Raw genomic sequence first — 21,514 nt, forward strand, 5'->3', positions numbered from 1 at the left:
GTGGAGTCACCATCCCTGGAGGTGTTCAAAAGGGGATTGGATGTGGCATTTGGTGCCATGGTTCAGTAGTGATGAGGTCTTGGGTGACAGGTTGGACTTGATGATCTTTGACGTCTTTGATCCTATGATTCTATGATATTATTGATATTCTTGACTTAGGTAAGGGGCTTTCCTTCAATTACCTCAGCACAAGGGCTGAATCAAGGCCCTACATGAGCTGCAGTCTGAAGACTTCCCCCTGGAAGTTTTCACATATAAAAGAGGAATATGTGGTTTGATGTCCAAAGGTTGAAAAATGAAAAGGAGCTGAATACATGGAAAAGACTCTGATACCACAGAAGGGATCACTGTTCATTGCTTAGCAGACAGAACATTGAAAGAGATAACAGAAAGTTTGGGAAACAGCCAGCTGTAGGGGGACAAGGGCAATGGAGTTCTAACACTTGACTTAGAAGCTAGAGGAATAGATGGAGAGAAGAAAAAGCGAGCTGGAGGAGCCCAAGGTGGGTGGATGACAGCCAGACAGAATGATTCATGGTGGCAAGATGAATGACCAATAGATGCCAAAGAGCTGAAAGCTGTGTCGAAGGGAAACTGGAGGGACAACAAACACACACTCTTTCTCAGAATGGAATACTTCTCAGTACCATTCTCTTAGCGAAATCTTCAAGTTGAATATGGCCTAAATACGTCCATCTGCTGTTGCTAGCCTTTTGAGGAATTCCATTGTAATGCTTCATTGGCAGTTCTACTAAAAAGAACGTTAATGTCCTGCCAGGCCATTTCCCCACTCCCTTGGGATGGAGCAAAGAAGCATTCTGCATTATTTCTTGCTTCTGGCTCTTCGATTTTATATCACTTGCCAACAAGGGCTATCAGCCAGTTTCACTGCAGAGTCTCTCACCAGCTGAAGCAGCCTGTAAGACATGATGGCCTAACCGAGGTGTTTGCAGTCTTTTCAGGCCCCTTTGGCTAAAAGGCTTTGCTCTCTGTTGACTAGCTGGTTAAACTGGGCTCCCAGTGATGAGTACCTCTGAACCTCATATAGAAAGCCTTGCAGTGTGTCACGAGCCAGAAATGCTACAGCAGCTACCACTAAAAGTCCATATGTTGGAGTCAGGTTCCAGGTACTCTCAGCAGCTGCAGAAGTGGACAACCTCTACTGGGAAATTACTTTCCCAATGCTCAGCAGTACAGTTTCCCACTGAACTGGCTCATGAAATCATTCTTCCTAATGTTTCCTTGAGTTTGCATCAAAGAGGGTGGTGCAATCTAAGAGCAGGGGAAGCCAGGAAAGGAAGAGAGACTGACACAGCACAGACAAGGGTCTGTGGTAAACGGCATAAATCTTCTTGAAAACATTAATCAGAATGGAGAAGTTACTTCCCCAAGCCATGCTCCTATGTGCAACTCACTTCCAGAGGAAAGACGGTATTACATCCACTATTCATCAATAGTTGTGCACAATCTGGGTTCCTGAGCAGAAGGTTTTGAGGTTGGCACTTGGTTTCTCTAATACCCACTCATTTATCTCCACAGGCTTCTCATGCCTGATGTATTACCATCTGTCCTTCTCCAGGACCCACACTGTGCTATGCAGGCAGGGTTGCAGAACCAGAGCAAGAAAGAACAAAGCTGCAGCCTTTGCTGCTCAGCTTCCTCAGAACTGGGTTACATGCTCACCATATGGATGAGTTGTTAATCTGATGTAACATTCTCAAGACATGCTGCCAGAAGAGTCCTTCCCACTAGTACAATGGCTCATTTCCTTGGATTTATTAAGTGGTTCTAAACCAAAACACGTGTACACCTCCTAGATGGTCTTTGGGAAGAAAAAGCTAAGCACCTCAGTATCTGCTCAGGACAGTAGTTCTAGCCCAGCTGATTCTGACTTTCTCTGTCTCTGTTACTTACAGCACTTGAGGCTTTGCCTCACAGGACCTAACCTGAAGGCAGGGAAAGATTCAGGACTTGTGTTCTCTACCCTGCCTAATGAGCTTTGGGTTGAAGTGTGCCACAGAGTAACACCTTGGTCAATAAGCAGTCCAGTGACACTGGTTAATCCGGATGGAGATGGCAGAAGGGGGACCCTTCTTTGCAGACAAATGTCACAGCCATGGTAGCCAATGGAAACAGTGACTGTGACCAGACTTCTGGCCTTTCTTGCTTTTGGATGAGAGAACTGGAAAAGGGCAACACCATTGACCCTGCTACAGCATGATGGGTGAGGCATGCTGTGAAGAGAATTCATTAGGCAGGAACAAGCAATGTTAAGTATATTCTGGTTGGTTTTCCTCTTAGTTTTTGGCTGTAGAAAACAAAGCAAGTTATAAAACATAACACACAAAGAAAGCAGCTTCATTGAAAACTAAGGATGGGGTCTGCATTTCCTGCAGGACAAAACACTATGTCCTTTGTGAGCCTTCTCAAAGGACAAGCAAGAAATCACCGAGGACATGGAGCTAAACACAGCAGGTAGGGAAACACACAGCCATCCCTCAGGTAAGTCTATCATGCTAGACAGATCTAAGTCTCCTCTGCAGGCAGCTGATGTTTTTAAGCAGATCCCTGGGCATGGCTTGCAAAATTAGGTGAAGCTGTGCTTGGGCTACTCACTGCCCACTGACCTGGTGCATGGCACTCATCAAAAGCTGTTACTCACCAGTTGAACCCTTGACAGTAGTGGGTTTGCTCTTGTGTCTGCCTTTCTCTGCCACCAGACTGATGGTGTATTCTGTTCCTGCATCCAATCCTCTCAGGATGAAGGTGGTGCTGTCCACAGGGATCTCCACTTCATTCTTCCTTCCAGAGGGACTAACGTAACTGAGGCGGTAACGGTCAAACTTGGCCACCGGCCTCCTCCAGCGAAGGGACAAGGTAGTTTCAGTGGGGTCACTGACTTCCAAGTCCTTTGGGTTATCAAGATCTACAAGTTAAAAAAGCAAAGTTGAAATGTCTCTGAACTCCCCTGACACAATTTTTCTGGTGTCTGTAGACACAGTAGTGTCTTTACAGGGTGTCTAACAACAGCTCAGAGCCTTTTCCATCTTCTGGAGCTTTTGAGGCCCTGTTGTTTGATATAGGTAGAGGATGATCATAGAACCATGGAATTGTTTGGGTTGGAGGAGGTCATAAAAGTCATCTATTTTCAGTCCCACTGCCCCACTGTAGGGACACCTCCTATTAAATCAGCCTGCTCAAGGTCCCCTCCAACCTAGTTTTGAACACCTGGAGCCTCTGCAAGTTCTCTGGGCAACCTGTTCCAGTGACTCACCACCTTCACGGGGAAGAATCTATCTTTTAAAGACAAACCACACCCCCACTACACTCCACTTCAGCAGGCACTGCAGAGAGGAGAGGCAGAATTTAAGCCTTCAGAGAATTTATGTGGGGCAAGGAGGATATTGTGTGAAAAATCCTGGATTCAAAGAGCACTCAGGACTATTACAACCACTGAGGCTGCGCTCCCTGTCAGATCAACTTTTTGGCCATAACTACCATTCCTACCAGAATCCAGAGGATGGATCAGAGTAATCAGTGTTTAATGGCACCATCACCATTAAGGAGCTCACCTGGAGATGAAATTCCTTGAACATTAAGAGCTCCTTGTACAAGAGAAGGAAGCCAAATTCAGAGGTCAATAAATCTGGGGGAATGTTTTTTCTTTCCCTTGAGTGGAAATGTCTCACTGGTAGCAAAATGAAACCAAGAACTTAGTAAGATATTTCTTACAGCATTATTTGGAAATGAATGAGCCACAGAGGGGCACCACCTGACTTACTGCTTCCTCCAGAGCATAAAAGGCAATCAAGCTACTCACCAGTGCCAGCATTAATGGTTGCAGGAGCGCTTTCCCTGTCCTCTCTCACTGCTGTCACTCCGATGCCATATTCAGTTCCAGGCCTCAAACCTAAGAGATGAGGAGTGAGAAATATGAATTCTTGTCCATGAAATATGGTCACAAGGTTTAAATAATGAAGCCTGAATGCACACAAGTTAATATGTGTGCTTTCCTGTGCATGCAGAGAATTGAGGTTTCAGTTGACCTTCCAGCTGACCTGATGTCAAATATTTCTTTTTCCATGTGCATGCCAAAGGATAAAGATTGTGGCTGAGGGAGATTGCCTTTTGGTCACTGTGCAAATGCATAATCAGACATCTCCTGCTTTCAACACCTTGCAGTACAGGTACTTCTGCCAGGAAAAGCAGACAGACATCCATGTGCCGTGGAGAAAGTATCATTATTAGCCTTCCAGGCTGGTGGGCAACCAGCAGGTACATAGAAAAGTAGCAGCTTGGCATCAGTAAATGCCGTCCCTAGCACAGTCTTGTGAACTCAGGAATGTGAAGCCATCTCCACACAGACATGTAGCTACTTAGAACTCAGGGAGCTGACTAGTAGGATTCAGGGATGCACAAGAGAGTGAAATGGCTACACACTTTCTGCTGGCATTTATCCATCTGCAAGCAAGTCAAGATACCCCACACAGATTTTCATCTCATTACTTGTACTTAAAATGTGCAACCTCTGCTTGTAGCCCTTGTCTAGTGGCCAATCTTTTCACTACCCTACTGTGCTGTAAGGTGATAGCAGTGGCCTGACATTGGTGACAATCTCTCCCTTCCCTTACCTGTGAGTGTAGCTCTGGTTGTTGCTTGGCTGCCCTTTGGCACTGTGAGCTCAGCATGGTCTCCACCAGAGATGGGAGCAAACTTAATGCGATAGTTGTCAATATTTGCGTGGCTGTTCTTCCACTCCAGAGTGATGCTATTGTCTGTCTGTGACACCCGCTTCAGGTTTCTTGGAGCATCCAAATCTGTGATCAATCAACCAATCAAACAACCAATGAATCAATCAACAGAAATCATCGAATCATAGAGTCAACAAGGCTGGAAAAGACCTCAAGGATCAAACCAGGTTGGAAGAGACCTTCAAGATCATCGCGTCCAACCCATCAACCAATCCAACCCACCCAAACAGCTAACCCATGGCACCAAGCACCCCATCAAGTCTCCTCCTGAACACCTCCAATGACGGTGGCTCCACCACCTCCCTGGGCAGCCCATTCCAATGGGCAATCACTCTCTCTGTATAGAACTTCTTCCTAATAGCCAACCTGAACCTCCCCTAGCGCAGCCTGAGACTGTGTCCTCTTGTTCTGGTACTGGGAGAAGAGACCATCATCCGCCTGTCTACAATCTCCCTTCAGGTAGTTGTAGAGAGTGATAAGGTCACTCCTGAGCCTCCTCTTCTCCAGGCTGAGCAACCCTAGCTCCCTCAGTCTTTCCTCATAGGGCTTGTGTTCCAAACCCCTCACCAACTTTGTTGCTCTTCTCTGGACTCATTCCAGCAAGTCAACATCCTTCCACCCAAAGGATCATCAAGTCCAACCTGTCACTCAACACCTCATGCCTACTAGACCATGGTACCAAGTGCCACTTCCAATCCTCTCTTCAACACCTCCAGGGATAGTGAATCCACCACCTCCCTGGGCAGCACATTCCAATGGCCAACAACTCTCTCTGGGAAGAACTTTCTCCTCACCACCAGCCTAAACTTCCCCTGGTGCAGCTTGAGACTGTGTCCTCTTGTTCTGGTGCTGGTTGCCTGGGAGAAGAGACTAACCCCCTCCTGGCTACAACCTCCCTTCAGGTAGCTGTAGACAGCAAGAAGGTCTCCCCTGAGCCTCTTCTTCTCCAGGCTAAACAACCCCAGCTCCCTCAGCTTCTCCTCCTAGGGCTTGTGCTCGAGGGCTCTCCCCAGCCTCGTTGCCCTTCTCTGGACATGTTCAAGTGTCTCAATGTCCTTCTTAAATCGAGGGGCCCAGAACTGGACACAGGACTCAAGGTGTGGCCTAACCAGTGCTGAGCACAGGGGCACACTGACTTCCCTGCTCCTGCTGGCCACACTATTCTTGATGCAGGCTAGGATGCCATCGTTCTCTTACAAAAGCAATCCCTTAGAGCAGTATGTTTTAGAAGGTGGAACAATCCATAAAGCCAATGCTAAGTTTCCACTCACACCGTACTACAATTCTCTTAACTACAGCAAGCAGATTTCTTTCAGTCTGAAGCAGAGAGTTCACTAGCTTTGGGGAAAACAGCAGTGGAAGACCATAAACTTTTATCTCCTAAGATAAAACCAATGTTTTCAATTTTACTAATTAGTTTTATTACACAGTAGGCATGTGGGGAAAATCTATTTGGATGAAAGTGCTGTTTTTCCTTTAGAAATAGCTCAGCTTTCAGAAGGAAAAAGGTCATTAAGGGAAAAAAAAAGATTGATCATCTCTAGAATTTAGGTTCAGTAAATATTCATGGCTGAAAGGAATTCTAAGCCTCCAAACAGAAGGTGAATATCATGTAGAAACTCAACGGGCTCTGACTGTTCTCATCTACAGCAAACTCAAACCCTGCCCTGAATGAACAACAGCATTTCAGGATGAAAAGGGAGGTAATTCTCTATGTTCCATTTACTCAGCTCCCTTAATGCCTCAAACCTTGATGACATGCTAAAAGACCCACACTTTTATAAAGCATTCCCAGCATCACTAAAGAGCAAAGTGATTTTCTAAAAGCATGACAGAAAACATCTGCAGAGCTGAAGAAGGAAGAAAAGCAGTTCTCTGCTAACGTGTTACGCCTTTAGACAGGCAGAAATAAGGTCTGAGATGGAATAAGAACTGTGGGAGATATTTAGCTCTGCAGATAGACAAATAACCCAGGGGAATTTGTTTCCTGAAGCAGAGATTTTTGAGAGTGATGAGCAAAAACTTCTAAGAGACTTAATATAATAATTCCCATTTTTAAAACACATGGGGGGAGGCTCTAACTATCTTGTTATAGTATCACAGTATCGCCAAGGTTGGAAGAGACCTCAAGGATCAAGCCCAACATGTCACCACAGACCTCATGAATAAGCATGGCACCAAGTGCCACATCCAATCCCCTCTTGAGCACCTTGAGGCATGGTGACTCCACCACCTCCCCAGGCAGCATATTTCAATGGCTAATGACTCTCTTGGTGAAGAACTTTCTCCTCACCTCCAGCCTAAACGTCCCCTGGCGCAGCTTGAGACTGTGTCCCCTTCCTGGCTTGTTAAGCCAGGAAGATAAAGCACAGCACAAACATTGTCCACAATCACGTTCCTCTAGAATTGTTCTGATCCTTTGTTGTTGCAGTAACTATCAAACAGCAGAGGAATACTGATGGTGGTTGCTTTGCCTTCCCAGGAGTTTGGATGGGCAGCCGAGCCTCTTACCTGTGGTAAAGACTTCTTTTATGGGGTCGCTTTCCATGTCTCCTCGACGAGAGATGAGTGTCACTTCATACTCTGTGTGCGGCCTCAGGTTTCCAATAGAATATTGGTTTTCATCTTCAGAGAGGTCGATGGTTGTCCTGTCCCCTGGAGTATCTTTGGGGCCATAAGTGAGCTCTATGCCTTCAATGTTAGCCAAGGGCTTGGACCATGTGATAAGAGCTGTGGTGTCTGTGACATCTTTTGCCTCGATCTGGCTAGGAGCATCAAGTTCTGTCACCAAAACAGTAAAAGGTGGTTTCTAAGGAAATCTTGCCAGAAAAGTCATACACATTTTTGTGCTCTTAATTGCCACTTCTGAGCAAAAGTAAAATGAGTGGCTTCCACCAACTGAAGCTTATTTCATTCACTTCCTTTCCCCTCCATAAGTGTAGAGGAAAGTGCCAAATGGAGTCAATTCCTCAGGAGGAAATTAATCAAGATTTCTTAACATCAGAAACTGCCAAAGGAAGGAAAAGCAGCAACCCTAAGAACCTCTGCACAATAGAAACTTTATGCAAATATCACCAGGATGATAGCAATTTAATTCCTGTTAATGCATATTTTTTTTCTACCTTCCAGCTAAATATAAAATGCCTTTCCACTTCAAACAGGTAATCTGGAAAGGAATTAATTTCTCCTCACTACTTCCTTTTTTGCCACTGTGAATTCACAGTACAGAGCTTGGCTTTCCCATTATTTGCTACACCAAAACCCAGTTGTGTTCTTGGTGGCATTACACCAAATACAGGTTGTGCTTACTTGTGGTTATCACTTTGGATAGTCCTGGTCCTCTGGTATTGTTTTTCACTATGTGAAGGGACACATTATATTGTTGCCCCGGGGCCAAACCTGGCTGCATGTAAGATGTCTCTGGCCTTTTCAAGCTGCTGGTTATGTCTCCATTATCATCTGTTTTCTGCAACATATGGAACAATCAGTTAGTATAAACATAAGAAATCCAGGAGCTTTCACTATTCCTTGGAGCTGTTCAAGGCCAGGTTGGATGAAGCCTTAAGCAGCTTGGTCTAGGGGAAGGTGTCCCTGCCCATGGCAGGGCATTGGAACTGGATGATCTTTAAAGTCCCTTCCAACCCAAACCATTCTATGAGTTATGACTCTCTAGGTGGCTTCTACAGAAGAATCACTGCTGCCTTACCATATTACGGAAGACCAGCTCCCAGCCATCAAAAGAAAAGTTTAGAGGATCCCACTCCACCTGGACAGAGGTTTCTCTAACAGATTTGAATTTCAGACCTTCTGGAGCAGGCAGATCTGTGATAGAAAATAAAAGGATGACATCACTTGAGCAACATGTTCCCACAAATAATGCACAGGAAAAAAAAGAGAAGGGAAGGAAGGGGAAGGGGAAGGGGAAGGGGAAGGGGAAGGGGAAGGGAGGGAAGGGGAGGGAAGGGGAGGAGAGGAGAGGAGAGGAGAGGAGAGGAGAGGAGAGGAGAGGAGAGGAGAGGAGAGGAGAGGAGAGGAGAGGAGAGGAGAGGAGAGGAGAGGAGAGGAGAGGAGAGGAGAGGAGAGGAGAGGAGAGGAGAGGAGAGGAGAGGAGAGGAGAGGAGAGGAGAGGAGAGGAGAGGAGAGGAGAGGAGAGGAGAGGAGAGGAGAGGAGAGGAGAGGAGAGGAGAGGAGAGGAGAGGAGAGGAGAGGAGAGGAGAGGAGAGGAGAGGAGAGGAGAGGAGAGGAGAGGAGAGGAGAGGAGAGGAGAGGAGAGGAGAGGAGAGGAGAGGAGAGGAGAGGAGAGGAGAGGAGAGGAGAGGAGAGGAGAGGAGAGGAGAGGAGAGGAGAGGAGAGGAGAGGAGAGGAGAGGAGAGGAGAGGAGAGGAGAGGAGAGGAGAGGAGAGGAGAGGAGAGGAGAGGAGAGGAGAGGAGAGGAGAGGAGAGGAGAGGAGAGGAGAGGAGAGGAGAGGAGAGGAGAGGAGAGGAGAGGAGAGGAGAGGAGAGGAGAGGAGAGGAGAGGAGAGGAGAGGAGAGGAGAGGAGAGGAGAGGAGAGGAGAGGAGAGGAGAGGAGAGGAGAGGAGAGGAGAGGAGAGGAAAGGAAAGGAATGAATTTATTTCTGCACTGAAAGGATTTTCAACCATTTGAATGGTCCACCCAGGGCAGTGGTGGAGTCACTATCCCTGAAGGTGTTTCAATGGTGTGTGGATCTGGTACTTAGGGATATGGTTTAGTGTTTCCCTTGCAGTGTTGGGTCAAAAGTTGGACTGGATGACCTTGGAGGTCTCTTCCAACCAAATATATTCTGTGAAATAGGCAAAAGCATGCACATAGAGAATGTCAAACTCACATGTTGCTACCCTGGCACTGACTGGAATACTCTTCTTGTTCTTGAGGATTGCAAAGACACGGATGAAGTATTCAACACCTGGCTCCAGTTCATGAATAGTGGCAGCTGTCTGGTTTCCTGGCACGGTGAACTGCATATCTAAGCCACCACTGCTGGTAGGGACGTAGGTGATGAGGTACTCATTGACAAGGTTCTCATGCTTCCATTCCAGATTTACAGTTTTATCTGTTACGTTTGTCACAGTCAGCTCAGTTGGAGGAGACACTAGGAAGGGGAAAAAGCAAAGCAAACTTGTAAGAGGTTTTCAAGGCTCAGAAAGTAATGACTTACCCAGGTTCACATTTTCCCAGGAGCAGTTTGAAAGCATCATCTAACAAAGAGGGGCTGGGGAAGCCACGTCACACAAATTAGCTGCTTGAGGAAAGGAACATTCAGAAGATGAAGGCTACAGACGCCTCCAAATGTCCCAGGCCAGTGCTACTCTCACAACTTCCACACAACCTATGTCTGACTTTGTTCCAGCTCCTCCACTCATGGCTCCTGTACAGACCTACTATAGCTGGGTCTCTAGGGATTCAGACATTTAATTCAACTGCCAGCAACACATGGGTTTATAGCTGGAAGCCCTGGGGTTTGCACAGATTTTCCAAAGTGAAATAAAACGTGATTGCTTTTGTAAATACTTCCAATTGACTGCTCCACATTTGCACATGCAAGAGCACAAAATATGCCTCAGGAGCCTCCCAGAAAGAAGGGGTGAAAAAAATATGAAGTTCTTTTCAAGGGTATTCATTGTCTTTTATAATGCTCCCAACCCCAAAGTACTCTTTGATTGTTCTACAAAGGTCTCAGCTCTGAAATTTGTCCCCTGGGATCTACAAAAGGAAACTGCCCCTATTTGCAGTGTAATGCCTGTCTTTGCCTGTCTTTACCTAGCTGCCAACATTTTCTATCAACTTCCACAGAGTCAGTGGTACTGGGAAACTAAGCATGTGGCTTTGTAGTTAACTTTCCACTCCAGCTGATCCCATGGTTTTACTCTAAGCTTACATATATATATATATATATATATATATATATATATATATATATTTTAAATCAGGTTTTACTGTAGTTAGAAAAATCTCTCTGGCCAATTGAGAGATAGCCAGGGCCACTGCAGTAATCCTGAAAGCTTGCACTGCAGTATTTGCAACATCTGGCAACTCCATCGTTGGTTGTCTCATACAGATCACTCAGATGGGACAACATTCTTTTCTGTGTGTGCCTTGCCTCCACTACACCCTCTGCCTCCTTCAGGTCTCCAGCTCAGAGATCTGAGAGATTTGATCAGTCTATTCTCCCTAGTAGGATGAGATGAAATAGCCTCAAGTGACACCAAGGACATTTAGAAGAGAGGTGACAAGGCCCAGCTATATGGGAAAGGGGCACAGAGGCTCTGAGGCTCATGGATAGACACAGGGGATTTACCCAGGGAACTGATTCAAAAGGGACATCACAACTTACCATCGGAGCAGTCCTCTCCCATGTAACCCTCCTCACAGATGCACTGCCCATCGATGCAGCGGCCTGCATTGTTGCAGTTGTTGGGGCAGGACCGATCCCGGCAGTCCTCGCCCATGAAGCCCTCGTGGCACACACAGCGCCCATCGACACAGCGCCCGCGCTGGTGGCAGTCGTTGGGGCAGGACAGCTCCCCACAGTCCTCACCCGTGAAGCCATTGTCACATTCGCAGCGTCCCTCCACGCAGCGCCCACGGTTGTGGCAGTCTTCAGGGCAGCGCAGCTCCCCACAGTCCTCTCCAGTGTACCCCTCGTCACACACACACTGCCCATTGACACAGAGCCCATGGTTGTTGCAGTCGTTGGGGCACCGCAGCTCCCCGCAGTCATGCCCTGTGAACCCCTCGTGGCACACGCACTGCCCGTTGAGGCAGCGCCCACGGTTGCTGCAATCGTTGGGGCACCGCAGCTCCCCGCAGTCCTCACCAATGAATCCCTCGTGGCACACGCACTGCCCATTGACGCAGCGCCCGCGGTCGTGACAGTCGTTGGGGCACCGCAGCTCCCCGCAATCCTCGCCTAGGTAGCCCTCGTGGCAGATGCACTGCCCATTGAAGCAGCGCCCACGGCTGTGGCAGTCATTGGGGCACCTCCTCTCGCTGCAGTCATCCCCCAGGAAGCCTTCATGGCAGATGCAGAGGCCGTTCTCGCAGCGCCCATTGCCGTTGCAGTTGTTGGGGCAGGTCAGCTCCCCGCAGTCCTCCCCAGTGAAGCCTTCCTCACAGAAGCAGGTCCCGTTGAGGCAGCGCCCGCGGTCGAAGCAGTCATTGGGGCAGATGAGCTCCCCGCAGTCCTCGCCGGTGTAGCCCTCGTCGCACACACACTCACTGTCCACACAGCGCCCACGACCATGGCAGTTACTGGGACAGAGAGGCTCACTGCAATCCTCGCCGGTGAAGCCTTCGTGGCACAGGCACCGCCCATTGACACAGCGCCCGTGCACGCTACAGCCCTGTGCACAGAGCTCCTGGCTGCAGTCCGTGCCCGTGTAGCCCTCGAAGCACAGGCACACGCCCTCCACGCACTTGCCTTGGTCGTTGCAGTCAGACGGGCAGGCGGCCTGGCTGCAGTCCTCGCCTGTGAAGCCTTCGTGGCAGACACACTTACCCTGGAGGCAGAGGCCCCGGTTGAAGCAGTTGTGGGGACAGTCCGGTTCAGAGCAGTTGGGGCCCTTCCAGCCTGGCTCACAGACGCAGCCACAGATCTCAATGCTGTAGTTGCCGTGCCCGCTGCAGTAGGGTGTTGTGTCCAGGCGACCTGTACCAACAAGCCACAAACCCCATTAATCCCCTTGGCTCTGCATGCTTTAAGCCAGTGTTGCACAGAAAAAGATCTACTGGAGGGCTACAAGGATGACTGGGGGCCTTGAACACCTCTCCTATGAAGAAAGACTGAGAGACCTGGGGCTGTTTAGTCTTAAGAAGAGAAGGCTGAGAGGAGATTGTATCAGTATCAATAAATACCTGAGGGGTGAGTGTCAAGATGAAGGTGCGAGGCTCTTTTCAGTGGTGTCCAGTTGTAGGACAAGGATCAACTGGGAAGAGGTGGAACATAGGAGCTTCCACCTCAACAGGAGGAGGAAATTCTTTACTTGAGGGTGATGGAGCCCTGGAGCAGGCTGCCCCTTTTGTGGAGTCTCCTTCTCTGGAGACTTTCAAAACCAGCATGAATGTGTTCCTGTGTGACCTGCCCTGGGTGCTCCTGCTTTGGCAGGGGGGTTGGACTCGGTGATTTCTAGAGGTCCCTTCCAACCACTACCATTCTGTGCTTCTATGATTCCTTATCTCCCCACAGGACAAAATTTCCAGAATCACCAAGGCTTTGGAGGAAACTATCTCCTCCTTTCTCCAGAGAGATTTAATATACCAGGAATGTTTTAATTCACACTAGCACCAGAGAAGAGCCCATGCCAACTACTTGGTCAATGAGCATGCTGGATGCCTCTGTCCTCCTCCAAATGCCTCTTCTACTGACAGAACAACTTTCCTGACTGCTTCATTAGGCATTATTCACCATGAGGCATTATTCACCAGTTCTCTCCAGAGCACAAAAAGACAGGCAGCATGTTCTAACATCCGCTCTGAGACCAGAGCCACAGATCACTGCTGAGCAGACCTGTGTTTTCTCTCTTGTGTGACCAATCTCTCACCTCAGTTTAACAAGCTGCCAAGGGGGATCCCTTTTTCCCCCCTTCTCTAACTGTTTGTGCTTGTCCATTGCCTTATGTCCTGCTGTATTTTTATTGGTCTCCATTAAAGAAAACTTGGAAATGAAAACGGTTACTTTGGCAGCACACTCAAAGGGACAAAATGCAGAGCCAAGAGCTTGGACTGTGTGAGCTTTAATCTTAACTCCAACAGATTGTCACCATGCCCAAGTGCCATACATGCTGAATGCTACAGCTACAAAGCTTCTCAGGCAGACTTCTGACCCACAGATCCATAAAGCCTCAAACCTGTGAATGAATGTTCCTTGCAAGCTGGCCAAGTACTGTCCCAGCTTTGATTGTGTTTCAAATTTAACAAGTTGACTTTTGCTGGTTCTTGAAGCAGATTTGAGTATCTATTCTAAGCAAAGAGTATCTATTCTAAACAAGGAGTATCTATTCTAAACAAGGAGTATCTATTCTAAACAAGGTCTGGAGCCAGCATAAGGGTTTCCCCGAGAGCAGCTCCCCAGTCTGTCTTACCTTCCACTGCCTGGGAATTAGGACAGCATCCAGCCCCGCTGGCACACTGCTCCCGTAGGGAGGATACCAGCCCCTCCAGTTCCTCCAGTCTGCTCAGCAGATCCTTAATGTCTGGGGCAGCTGCACAGCCACAGGCTCGGCGGGGAATGTTAATTCGGTGTGTGAAGACGATCTGGTTCCCTTCGTTCACCGTGTGCTCCTCATAATTCTTGACAGGCTCAATTTCTGCCTTCAGGTCTGAGTCACCACTTGCTGAGTCCAGGTCCACAGAGCAAAGGGAGCCGACAGGCAACTTAATGTTGTAGACATGGTTAAAAACCACAGGCTGATTGTCCTCTGGCAAGGTCACATTTAGCCCGGCCTCCCGCTTCTGCCGGATAATTCGCTTGATGAGTCCCCCGCTGACATGCTGGTGCAGCAAAGCTAAGATTGCACAGGCCAAAACCTGGGTGAGGAGTCCCATGGTGGAATTCAGTTCCTTTTCAAAGCTGATGCAGCCTTAGATATGTAGTCTGGAGCAGAAATTGGAGAGCCAGTTCAAACCAAGTTGAATATCCTTTCCTTTCCTGCACGCTTGTTCCCTAGAAGAAGAAGGAGCAGTGTAAGGGATGAACCAAAGCTACACCACACAACAGAGGGTCTGTCACACTGAGAACATGTTGACATCCTTAGAGAAGGTGGCTGGGGTGCTGCTCAGTGTGGGAACTCACTGCACCCAGGCTGCTGAGCTTGCTCTTATATATAGTAGCAGTGCAAGAACCTCAGTGTGCTTGTGATCAAAGACAAACCCTGAAGGAAGCTGCTATTACTTCCAATTAAGAGCAAGTACAGTGCAGTATGGAAGGTTACTGCCTGAAGCAAAGGACCATGGCAAAGGAGCTTGCTGAGCCTCATCTCAGCTGGAATTAAGCAAAATAAATAAAAGTTCTGTTGTGATTCACCTAATGTTAAAAATCTGTGTGCCCTTCTCTCATTAGGCCACTGCTTGAAGGCTGCTAAAAGGCTGGATCATGTAAGAAATCTGAGATGTTATCCACAGGTATACCAACACCACTAAGTTCATTGCAGCCCTTTCCCAGATGCTTTAAATTACTCCAGTTTCTTGGGAATCTGAACTCTGGGGGTTTGTAGCCCAACAGTTAAGTTTTACTGTACCAATGATTTGTCTACAGCATGAAGATGAATGGAGCTCCCTGGAGAACACTGTAAGCTGAAGGTTTCAGTGTCAATGCTTGGATCATAGCTAGCCATATTTTAGTGTGGAAATAGTGAGACACAACAAAGAGGTGACTCCAAAAGGGAGACACTGTGAAAAACAGTGACAGAAATTCATGTGTGTGCACACACGAAAAAGGGAGAGGAAGAGAAGGAAAAGAAATCCTTAGACCATCTGAGTCCTTCCAGAAAGTGAGAAGGTTTTACATCAATACAGGTATAAAAATGTCTTTTTAGCAACCACATGACATTTCCCACTGTCTGATCTTCCATCAGCTATAAAGCAATAGCTTGCTTATGGTTATATGCACCTGGATGGGCTGTACAAGCTCTGCCTGAAACTCATTCTTTTCAATTGGCTTCAATATTTCCTCTTCCTCAGTCTGTACCTGTTCCCTTCAAATTATATGGGCCAAGAGAACTGAAAGACATCTATTAACTCCCATGCAGAATCAACCCTTCAGCATGTAGAGTGAGAAGTAAAAGCAGCTAATGGAGTGACTAAACAAGCACATCTAATGTCATCTCAGAATTTGTTTTCCTTTCTATTCCCCGAGAAGCTTGGTTAAGTGGTTGGCTCAGTGACTGCACTTTGACTGGTTGTAAGCTAGTGAAATGCTAGAAATGGAGGAAGGAGCAATTTGCTCTCTAAACACCCTTGTTTTTATGGCATTTGTCAGATGAGAAACTAGCTTCTTCCACCCCTGTGCTTCCCCCAAAGTGCAGAAATCACTTTTTCCCATGCCATCCCAGTTGCTTTTCTGAAAGAATGACAATAATGCATCAGACATTTTACTGAAGTTGAGCTCACCAAGAGTGAACTTCCCCTCTCTTTACTGGGGAATCAATCAGAAGCAAACAAGCAGCAGTGGAGGCTTTTTTCTTGTCAAGGAGAAGCATTCAGCTTTAAGCCATTTCTGATGCTTACCCCATTTGATCAAACATGTTTGCAAGCCCTCTCTGCACCAGAAGACATCAGAAGGTAGCTAATGAAGAATAACAGAGACAGGCATGGTCCAGGTCTCCTTTGTGACTTAGGCCAATCCCTAAATTGGGTTGCCAGTTCATGAAACATGCTCAGGATTTTATTCATGCATTCCCACTTGGTAGTCTGCAAATCCACTTTCCATGTCATGAGATTCCCTGTGCTCCATGCTTTTTGCCCTGAGACAAGGTAATACAGCTGGTACCTAATCCTCAAATAGTTATCTAAGGGGACAGGCTGCTTGACAGATGCATCACTGATGGGAAAAGGAACAAACTGGAAGCAGCTCTGCATCTAATTATCACTGAATTTTAGTCAAAGTTGAGCATCAATTTCCCTATGGCTTTTAGTAATCCTGACCTAGAAAATTGTGGGCCTTGCCCAAAGCCAGAACACTGCCTGTACTTTCTGCTGACGTGGGCCTGCAGAGCCTTTTATGATGGGGCAAACTGTGATGTTTTTTTTAATATGCTTGGAAAATGAGAAACCTGCTTCTGACAAGAGGCCACTGTCACCCTCACTGGTCATGAAAGCCACATGAACACCATTAGTTGTACTGGATACTCACTGCATTAGAGTCAGCCAAACCTCTCAGCCTACAGATGACACTGGAAGGCTTAATGCATCTCGGCTGACCTCCTTTTGAAGTTTACGAAGAAGTGTGGTGGGTGTAGAAGCATTCCTCAGTGTCTGCTCTGTGACCTCTGTGTTTTTGAACACCTAGTGTGCTATCTGAGCTAACTCAGATCAGGTGTTTCTCATCTGATCTGTCAAGGAGCCCAGCATGATTAGTTGAGATGCACCCTTAGATCTGTGATGTACAAAACTAGACACCTTCATGCAATTATTTATACATCAGACATATTTTGGCTGGAAGAACAAAGATGACATCCTTCTCTCCAACTCCCATTCCTCCAAACATATCTAAACAACAGTCAGACCACATTGGACCACCCAGGAGCAAGCTGTTCTACAGAGAAATGGAACCCACAGGTTTCTCTGGCCTATTAAAATGAACCCAGAGATTATGAATTGAGAGCTAATCATGGTATCTCTAGAGTGCCAGAATGAGAATCAGGAAAAGAAATTGGCCTTATCTTGTGAAGAAAATTTTCCTTATCTTGTATAGAATCAATAGGAGTTGGAAAAGAATAGAATATTGAGAAAGAAGAGGTTCGGAGAGGAGAGGTTCAGAGAGGAGAGGTTCGGAGAGGAGAGGAGAGGTTCGGAGAAGGAAGGGAAGGGAAGGGAAGGGAAAGGGAAGGAATAGGGAAGGGAAAGGGAAGGGAAGGGAAGGGAAGGAGGAAGGGAAGGGAAGGGAAGGGAAGGGAAGGGAAGGAAGGGAAGGGAAGGAAGGGAAGGGGAAGGGAAGGGAGGAAGGGAAGGGAAGGGAAGGAAGGGAAGGGAAGGGAAGGGAAGGGAAGGGAAGGGAAGGGAAGGGAAGGGGAAGGGAAGGGAAGGGAAGGGAAGGGAAGGGAAGGGAAGGGAAGGGAAGGGAAGGGGAAGGGAAGGGAAGGGAAGGGAAGGAAGGAAGGGAAGAGAAGAGAAGAGAAGAGAAGAGAAGAGGAAGAGAAGAGAAGAGAAGAGAAGAGAAGAGAAGAGAAGAGAAGAGAAGAGAAGAGAATGAGAAGAGAAGAGAAGAGAAGAGAAGAGAAGAGAAGAGAAGAGAAGAGAAGAGAAGAGAAGAGAAGAGAAGAGAAGAGAAGAGAAGAGAAGAGAAGAGAAGAGAAGAGAAGGAGAAGAGAAGAGAAGAGAAGAGAAGAGAGAAGAGAAGAGAAGAGAAGAGAAGAGAAGAGACGAGACGAGGTTGGAAGAGGCCCTTCAAGATCATCAAGTCCAACCTATCATCCAACACCATCTAATCAACTAAACCATGGCACCAAGCACCCTATCAAGTCTCCTCCTAAACACCTCCAACGATGTGACTCCACCACCTCCCTGGGCAACACATTCCAATGGCAAATCTCTCTTTCTGGGAAAGAATTTCTTCCTCACATCCAGCGTTAACCTCCCTTGGTGCAACTTGAGACTGTGTCCCTCTTGTTCTTGTGTTGCTTGCCTGGTAGAAGAGACCAACCCCCTCCCGGCTACAACCTCCCTTCAGGTAGTTGTAGAGAGCAATAAGATCTCCCTGAGCTTCCTCTTCTCCAGGCTAAGCAACACCAGCTCCCTCAGCCCCTCCTCATAGGGCCTGTGTTCCAAACCCCTCCCCAATTTTGATGCCCTTCTCTGGACACGTTCCAGTGAAGACCTCTAAGATCATCAAGTCCAACTGTCAACCCACCATCATGCCCACTAAACCATGTCCAGAAGTGCCTCTTCTATATGTTTTTTTAACATCTCCAGGGGTGGTGACTCCACCACACTCCTGGACAGCCTGTTCCAATGCTTGACCACTCTTTCAGTAAAGAAATTTTATCCTAATATTCAACCTAAACCTCCCCTGGTGCAACCCAAGGCCCTTTCTTCTTGTTCTGTTGCTAGCTTCTTGAGAGAAGGGACCCAGCCCCACCTCACTCCAACCTCCTTTCAGGCAGTCGTAGAGAGCAATGAGGTCTGCCCTGAGCCTTCTCTTCTCCAGACTAAACAACCTCAGTTCCCTCAGTCACTCCTCAACAGCCCTGTTCTCCAGATGCCTTCACCAGTTTTGCTGCTCTTCTCTGGACACACTCCAGCACTTCAATGTGTCTCTTATGCTGCGGCACCCAAAACTGGACACAGTACTTGAGGGGTGGCCTCACCAGTGCCCAGTACAGGGGCATGATCCCTTCCCTATTCCTGCTGGCCATGTTATCCAGGTCAGGTCAGGATACTGGTGGCCTTCTTGGCTGGCTGGCTCAAAGACTAACTGTAAAAATGAATTATTATCCAAAGAGGGAAAAAGAGAACACTGCTAGAAAAAAAACCCACTCCTTAAAGTCCCAGCCACTAGCTAAGAGTTAGTAACACAGAGCTAATGCTCTTAATAATATGTGGTGGCCCTAAGAGGGACTGTCAACAGCACAAAGGAAAGGAATCATTTTCATTTCTACTGCAGCCTTTCATCTGAGGATCTGAAAGCACAACACAGTCTGGCTGTCAAAGGCTGAAAAATAATGTCAGGGTTATTTTTTTTCATTGAGACATTCTCCCCCTCCCAGGCCCCCTCCTGGCATCAGAACATTTTCAGGACCTTTCCATTTAATTAGAAATTTGTTTCTTAATAGGAAATGTTCAATCAATCTTGAAAAAAAAACCCTGGGAACCCTGGCTCCCAGGGAATAATATGCCAAGGTAATGCATGAATATTTTCTTTCCCCAAAGCCATACTGGCTGGAAACCAGCAGGTGTGAGAAACCAAATTAACGTCTTGCATCAAGTTCTGGTGTAGCCACTCAGACTCTCTTTCAAATTCAGGAGTGGCAGAGCTGTGAGATGATTTGTGGGGATGAAGAGTGATAAATATGCAAATGAGAACCCTGTGTGATTTTAATCAAAACAGATTGCAGCTAGGAAGAAGTGGAGGTGTTAAAAAGCATCTCAGCTGTCCATAAAGCAGGCAGAAGGCTGATTAGAACTGCTCAGACACACTCTACATGTCATGACTTGGAAATTAGACTTGAAAAAGGCAGGAGGAAAAAAAAAGATAAGAGAGAGAGGGGAAAAAAGGAAACAATTCCTCTCTAAAGAGCTATTTCCCCCATGACAGCAGGAGGGAATTAAATATTGTCAGCATACATTGGATTCAAGCACATCTTGTTAAAATCTGCCTAAAAGTAGCAATAGGCTGGATCCTGACAGAAAGGAAGGCTCAGTTGGAGAAGAGCCATAGCCCTCTCCAGAAAGCACAAGATGGTGCATTTTGAGGTTTGTTCATTGCTAACCCCAAAATAGTTTCCTGTGATCTGTTAACTGAACAAACTTCATGTTTCAAGAATTTCCTCCAAGGCCTGATCTGACCATCTGCTCCCTCAAGACTGGGGTACCCAGCAGTGCACATGTGCAGGCACTGGCACCGTGATATCATGGTGCTCTTCTCTCCATCCATTGACATACAGACAAAAAAGCCTTAGGAATGCACTGGCTAGACCACATCTTGAGTCCTGTGTCCAGTTCTGAGCCCCTCAGTTTAGGAAAGATGTTGAGATGCTGGAAGGTGTCCAGAGAAGGGCAAGAAAGCTGGGGAGGGGTCTGGAGCACAGCCCTGTGAGGAGAGGCTGAGGGAGCTGGGGTTTCTTAACCTGGAGTAGAGGAGACTTTCTTGCTGTCTACAACTCCCTGAAGGGAGGTTGTAGCCAGGTGGAGGTTGGTCTCATTTCCCAGGCAAGCATCACCAGAACAATAGGACATAGTCTCAAGCTGTGCCAGGGGAGGTTTAGGCTGGATGTGAGGAAGAAATTCTTCCCAGAAAGAGAGATTGGCCATTGGAATGTGCTGCCCAGGGAGGTGGTGGAGTCACCATCACTGGAAGTGCTTAAGAAGAGACTGCATGAGGCACTTGGTGTCATGGTTTAGTTGATTAGATGGTGTTGGGTGATAGGTTGGACTCAATGATCTTGAAGGTCCTTTCCAACCTGATTAATTCAATTCTATTCTCTTCTGATCTGACCTGGGATACTCCCTAGGTGCAGACACAGGGAATTGGTGCATTCTCTACAAAGCACACAAGCTGTGCTATTGCAGAGGAACAATCAACTGTCTGCCAGGGAGAATTTTTGCAAGGCAGAGCTTCAAAAGGTGCAACCTGTTCATAACAAAGTGCTCATGGAGCTTTGCCAGGAGCCTGTGACTCTTGAAGCTCCAGGTACCTTCTCAAACCCAACTGGATTAAGGCTGAAATGTGCCCAAAGAAACTGGGGCAGGGAGGCTGCAAATTTTGACATGTCAGGCCAAAACATGAAGACTTCTGCCTTCATCATCTTTTACTGCTGTTTCCATACATTCATAGCTACCAAAAAGCATTTCCTTTCCATTCTCAGTCCCAACAGTACAACATAGTAAGAAGAGATATTTGGTGTAGGTCAGTCTTTGTCAGACTGCCTGGCATTTTGTGATCTGCTCTGTCCCTCCTGAAGCTGAAGTAGACAGTGTGGCCTCTGCTCCAGAAGGAGGGCTGGCAGCAGGACTTCTTCCTCTTGCTTTTCCCCAGCCTGGAGCAGAGCAGGGCTGGTGTCTGCAGGTTGGGTCACTGGAGCCCAGAAGAAGAGGAGGTGGTAGAGGATTATGTTTTATGCTAGTCTGAGAGGTTCAAGGAGCCTGTCTGACTGTTCCAAGACACATTTTGCTGGAGATTTCCCCTTCCCTGCCTATAGTGGAAGCAGAAGGTTACTACTCAAAGGCTTACCTTTCTGTCTGTGTCTCATCTGGGTCAGGGAGAAGTTGTGTGAGTCCATGTAGAGGTGTTCAAGGCCTTGAGCAACCTGGTCTAGTGGAAGGTTTCCCTGCCAATGGCAGGGGCGTTGGAAGCATATGATCTTCAGGGTC

The 21,514-nt window shown here is 47.3% G+C and overlaps 1 protein-coding gene across 4 annotated transcripts in view; it reads right to left on the reverse strand.

The window, feature by feature from the left end:
• LOC137449793 (tenascin) overlaps positions 1-21,514 on the reverse strand; it is an 85,903-nt gene that overhangs the window by 40,655 nt on the left and 23,734 nt on the right. For all 4 annotated transcript variants that reach the window (XM_068155634.1, XM_068155633.1, XM_068155631.1 and 1 more), the window contains exons 2-10: positions 13,852-14,432; positions 11,106-12,419; positions 9,600-9,863; positions 8,458-8,573; positions 8,061-8,217; positions 7,263-7,532; positions 4,632-4,817; positions 3,821-3,910; positions 2,663-2,926 (exon numbers count right to left, since the gene is read on the reverse strand). In XM_068155634.1, coding sequence (XP_068011735.1) covers positions 2,663-2,926; positions 3,821-3,910; positions 4,632-4,817; positions 7,263-7,532; positions 8,061-8,217; positions 8,458-8,573; positions 9,600-9,863; positions 11,106-12,419; positions 13,852-14,314 — 3,124 coding nt within the window. In that variant the 5' untranslated portion in view covers positions 14,315-14,432. The remainder of the gene's footprint in view (positions 1-2,662; positions 2,927-3,820; positions 3,911-4,631; positions 4,818-7,262; positions 7,533-8,060; positions 8,218-8,457; positions 8,574-9,599; positions 9,864-11,105; positions 12,420-13,851; positions 14,433-21,514) is intronic.

Source organism: Melanerpes formicivorus, unplaced genomic scaffold (genome assembly GCF_026170545.1).
Source record: "Melanerpes formicivorus ecotype bairdi unplaced genomic scaffold, bMelFor1.0.p_v2 SCAF_33, whole genome shotgun sequence".
Lineage (NCBI taxonomy): Eukaryota > Metazoa > Chordata > Aves > Piciformes > Picidae > Melanerpes > Melanerpes formicivorus.